The following is a 5,000-nucleotide window of genomic DNA, read 5'->3' on the forward strand; positions in this document are numbered from 1 at the left end:
GATACTACTGTACTGTTGGAGTTAGGAACACAAGCATTTAGTTAGATATTAAGGCACTGTTGGAACTAGGAACACAAGCATTTAGTTAGATATTACTGTACTGTTGGAGCTAGGAACACAAGCATTTAGTTAGATATTACTGCACTGTTGGAGTTAGGAACACAAGCATTTAGTTAGATATTACTGTTGGAGCTAGAAACACGCATTTAGTTAGATATTACTGTTGGAGCTAGAAACACAAGCACTTAGTTAGATATTACTGCTCTGTTGGAACTAGGAACACAAGCATGTAGTTAGATACTACTACACTGTTGGAGCTAGGAACACAAGCATTTAGTTAGATATTACTGCACTGTTGGAGCTAGGAACACAAGCATTTAGTTAGATACTACTGCACTGTTGGAGCTAGAAACACAAGCATTTAGTTAGATATTACTGCACTGTTGGAGCTAGGAACACAAGCATTTAGTTAGATACTACTGCACTGTTGGAGCTAGGAATACACGCATTTAGTTAGATATTACTGTACTGTTAGAGCTAGGAGCACACGCATTTAGTTAGATATTACTGTACTGTTAGAGCTAGGAGCACACGCATTTAGTTAGATACTACTGCACTGTTGGAGCTAGGAACACAAGCATTTAGTTAGATATTACTGCACTGTTGGAGCTAGGAACACAAGCATTTAGTTAGATATTACTGTTGGAGCTAGGAACACAAGCATTTAGTTAGATATTACTGTACTGTAGGAACTAGAAACACAAGCATTTAGTTAGATATTACTGTTGGAGCTAGAAACACAAGCATTTAGTTAGATATTACTGTTGGAGTTAGGAACACATGCATTTAGTTAGATATTACTGTTGGAGCTAGGAACCCAAGCATTTAGTTAGATATTGCTGTTGGAGCTAGAAACACAAGCATTTAGTTAGATATATTACTAGAAACACAAGCATTTAGGAGCTAGGAACACAAGCATTTAGTTAGATATTGCTGTTGGAGCTAGGAACACAAGCATTTAGTTAGATTTTACTGTTGGAGTTAGGAACACAAGCATTTAGTTAGATATTACTGTTGGAGCTAGGAACACAAGCATTTAGTTAGATATTACTGTTGGAGCTAGGAACACAAGCATTTCGCTACACCCGCAATAACATCTGTTAAACATGTGTATGTGACAAATAACATTTTAATTCGATTTGAACTCAGTAAAATTGTTGAAATTGTTGCGTTTTATATATATATTTTGTGTTCAGTATATTTATTAGGCAAACGTGATAGAACTTCAGCAACATGGAAATTGATTTCAATGATTTGAACCTTGAACCTTGAACCTTTACCTTCTCTGTTTTTCCCAGAGAACAGAGAGGACATGTTGAGTCCCACCAACAACAAACTGACAGACGTGTTGGAGGAGGCCAACAAACTGTTTGCAGAAGGTATGATAGGATCTGTCAAACTTTTTGCATTGCATCCTTACCTTGAAATGACCGCTAATCATGGACAGATAGGCAAAAGTAGGGCTCTCACCAATCTAGTAATGTCTGAGTCCGTGACCATTCCAAGGAAGGAAGGTAGTCGTTTTAAAGTTGTTAATATCTCAATCTAAAATCCTCACTCTTTTCTTTGTCTTCACTCTCATGTTTTGTCCTCTCTCAGTCCGTCAGGCCCGCGAAGCAACTCTCGACGCTCAGCTCCTGGTGCTGGCTACAGACCTGGGGAAGGAGAAGGCCAGCCAGCTACACGCTGAGGGATCGGCCTTCGATCCCTCAGCCTTCGCCGAACACCTGGTAAGTAGGAGGAGGATGGGACTGGGAGGCAGTGGAGGTAGAGGAGGAGAGGGAGGTGGGGAAGGAGAGGGAGGTAGAGGAGGAGAGGGAGGTGGGGGAAGGAGAGGGAGGGATGGGACTGGGAGGTAGAGGAGGAGAGGGAGGTGGGGAAGGAGAGGGAGGTAGAGGAGGAGAGGGAGGTGGGGAAGGAGAGGGAGGTGGGGAAGGAGAGGGAGGGATGGGACTGGGAGGCAGTGGAGGTAGAGGAGGAGAGGGAGGTGGGGAAGGAGAGGGAGGTGGGGAAGGAGAGGGAGGGATGGGACTGGGAGGCAGTGGAGGTAGAGGAGGAGAGGGAGGTGGGGAAGGAGAGGGAGGTGGGGAAGGAGAGGGAGGGATGGGACTGGGAGGCAGTGGAGGTAGAGGAGGAGAGGGAGGTGGTGTAGGAGAGGGAGGTGGGGAAGGAGAGGGAGGTGGGGAAGGAGAGGAGGGATGGGACTGGGAGGCAGTGGAGGTAGAGGGAGGAGAGGGGAGGTGGGGAAGGAGAGGGAGGTGGGGAAGGAGAGGGAGGGATGGGACTGGGAGGCAGTGGAGGTAGAGGAGGAGAGGGAGGTGGGGAAGGAGAGGGAGGTGGGGAAGGAGAGGGAGGGATGGGACTGGGAGGCAGTGGAGGTAGAGGAGGAGAGGGAGGTGGGGAAGGAGAGGGAGGTGGGGAAGGAGAGGGAGGATGGGACTGGGAGGCAGTGGAGGTAGAGGAGGAGAGGAGGTGGGGAAGGAGAGGGAGGTGGGGAAGGAGAGGGAGGGATGGGACTGGGAGGCAGTGGAGGTAGAGGAGGAGAGGGAGGTGGGGAAGGAGAGGGAGGTGGGGAAGGAGAGGGAGGGATGGGACTGGGAGGCAGTGGAGGTAGAGGAGGAGAGGGAGGTGGGGAAGGAGAGGGAGGTGGGGAAGGAGGAGGAGGGATGGGACTGGGAGACAGTGGAGGTGGGGAAGGAGAGGGAGGTGGGGAAGGAGAGGGAGGTGGGGAAGGAGAGGGAGGGATGGGACTGGGAGGCAGTGGAGGTAGAGGAGGAGAGGGAGGTGGAGAGGGAGGTGGGGAAGGAGAGGGAGGGATGGGACTGGGAGGCAGTGGAGGTAGAGGAGGAGAGGGAGGTGGGGGAAGGAGAGGGAGGTCGGGAAGGAGGAGGAGGGATGGGACTGGGAGGCAGTGGAGGTAGAGGAGGAGAGGGAGGTGGGGAAGGAGAGGGAGGTAGGGAAGGAGGAGGAGGGCAAGGAGAGAGAGGAGGGCAAGGAGAGGATTGTGGGAGGTGGTGAAGGAGAGGGAGGTCGGGAAGGAGGAGGAGGGCAAGGAGAGGATTGTGGGAGGTGGTGAAGGAGAGGGAGGTCGGGAAGGAGAGGGAGGTAGGGAAGGAGGAGGAGGGCAAGGAGAGAGAGGAGGGCAAGGAGAGGATTGTGGGAGGTGGTGAAGGCTAACGTTTATCAGATTGCAAACTCTTTTATCCTTTGTGTTCTTATTGGTCCACCCAGTTGTCGTTCATGGGTTTGAATCGCCTGGAGGATGAAGATGAGCAGGAGGAGGGTGGTGGTGCGGCGGTGGCTACCTCCCCCAGGACGCGTGGCAGAAGGTGGCTAATAGAGCTCAACACTGCTTCAGGACTGCCCCCTCCTTCCACTACATGTGAGTAGAGCAGAAGCAGAAGGTGGCTAATAGTCAGCATGTTTGAGGGGATCAGTTGAATCGCTAATATTAAATAATGTTATTTGGGATGCAGGGTGATTTGTAAGGTTCTAGATCAGGGAGTCCGTTTGCAATGTAGTCCAACGCAGACTTCATCCACCTCACTTCATCCACCTCACTTCATCCACCTCACCAGACATCATCCTCCACCTCGCTCCACCTCACTTCATCCACCTCACCAGACATCATCCTCCACCTCGCTCCACCTCACTTCATCCACCTCGCTCCACCTCACTTCATCCACCTCACTTCATCTTCCAACTCTTTGGGATGCTTGGGGCAAAGGTCACCAAATATATACGGAGAAAATGTGTACTGAACGAAAAATATAAACGCAACATGCAACAATTTCATTGATTTTACTTCATTACAGTTCAGGAAATCTGTGAATTTAAATAAATCAATTAGGCCCTAATCTATGGATTCATTACAGTTCAGGAAATCTGTGAATTTAAATAAATAAATTAGGCCCTAATCTATGGATTCATTACAGTTCAGGAAATCTGTGAATTTAAATAAATAAATATGGGATGGATTCATTACAGTTCAGGAAATCTGTGAATTTAAATAAATCAATTAGGCCTAATCTATGGATTCATTACAGTTCAGGAAATCTGTGAATTTAAATAAATAAATTAGGCCCTAATCTATGGATTCATTACAGTTCAGGAAATCTGTGAATTTAAATAAATAAATTAGGCCCTAATCTATGGATTCATTACAGTTCAGGAAATCTGTGAATTTAAATAAATTTAAATAAATACAATTAGGCCCTAATCTATGGATTCATTACAGTTCAGGAAATCTGTGAATTTAAATAAATAAATTAGGCCTAATCTATGGAATACAGTTCAGGAAATCTGTGAATTTAAATAAATAAATTAGGCCCTAATCATGGATTCATTACAGTTCAGGAAATCTGTGAATTTAAATAAATAAATTAGGCCCTAATCTATGGATTCATTACAGTTCAGGAAATCTGTGAATTTAAATAAATAAATTAGGCCTAATCTATGGATTCATTACAGTTCAGGAAATCTGTGAATTTAAATAAATAAATTAGGCCCTAATCTATGGATTCATTACAGTTCAGGAAATCTGTGAATTTAAATAAATAAATTAGGCCCTAATCTATGGATTCATTACAGTTCAGGAAATCTGTGAATTTAAATAAATCAATTAGGCCTAATCTATGGATTCATTACAGTTCTGTGAATTTAAATAAATCAATTAGGATGGAATTCTGTTCAGGAATTGGAATTTAAATAAATCAATTAGGCCCTAATCTATGGATACAGTTCAGGAAATAAGGTAAATTTAAATAAATAAATTATCTATGGATTCATTACAGTTCAGGAAATCTGTGAATTTAAATAAATCAATTAGGCCCTAATCTATGGATTCATTACAGTTCAGGAAATCTGTGAATTTAAATAAATCAATTAGGCCCTAATCTATGGATTCATTACAGTTCAGGAAATCTGTGAATTGGAATAAA

The 5,000-nt window shown here is 45.0% G+C and overlaps 1 protein-coding gene across 1 annotated transcript; it reads left to right on the top strand.

Annotated features, from left to right (window-relative positions):
* Positions 1 to 1,358: 1,358 nt before the first annotated feature.
* On the top strand, positions 1,359 to 3,450 carry LOC127917248 (EP300-interacting inhibitor of differentiation 3-like; the record flags this gene model as incomplete). Its single annotated transcript, XM_052500531.1, has 3 exons — positions 1,359 to 1,439; positions 1,660 to 1,790; positions 3,292 to 3,450. Coding segments are annotated over 3 exons (371 nt in total), but the record flags the coding sequence as incomplete, so codon positions are not given.
* Positions 3,451 to 5,000: the final 1,550 nt, after the last annotated feature.

Source organism: Oncorhynchus keta, unplaced genomic scaffold, assembly GCF_023373465.1.
Source record: "Oncorhynchus keta strain PuntledgeMale-10-30-2019 unplaced genomic scaffold, Oket_V2 Un_contig_11116_pilon_pilon, whole genome shotgun sequence".
NCBI classification, from domain to species: Eukaryota; Metazoa; Chordata; class Actinopteri; order Salmoniformes; family Salmonidae; genus Oncorhynchus; species Oncorhynchus keta.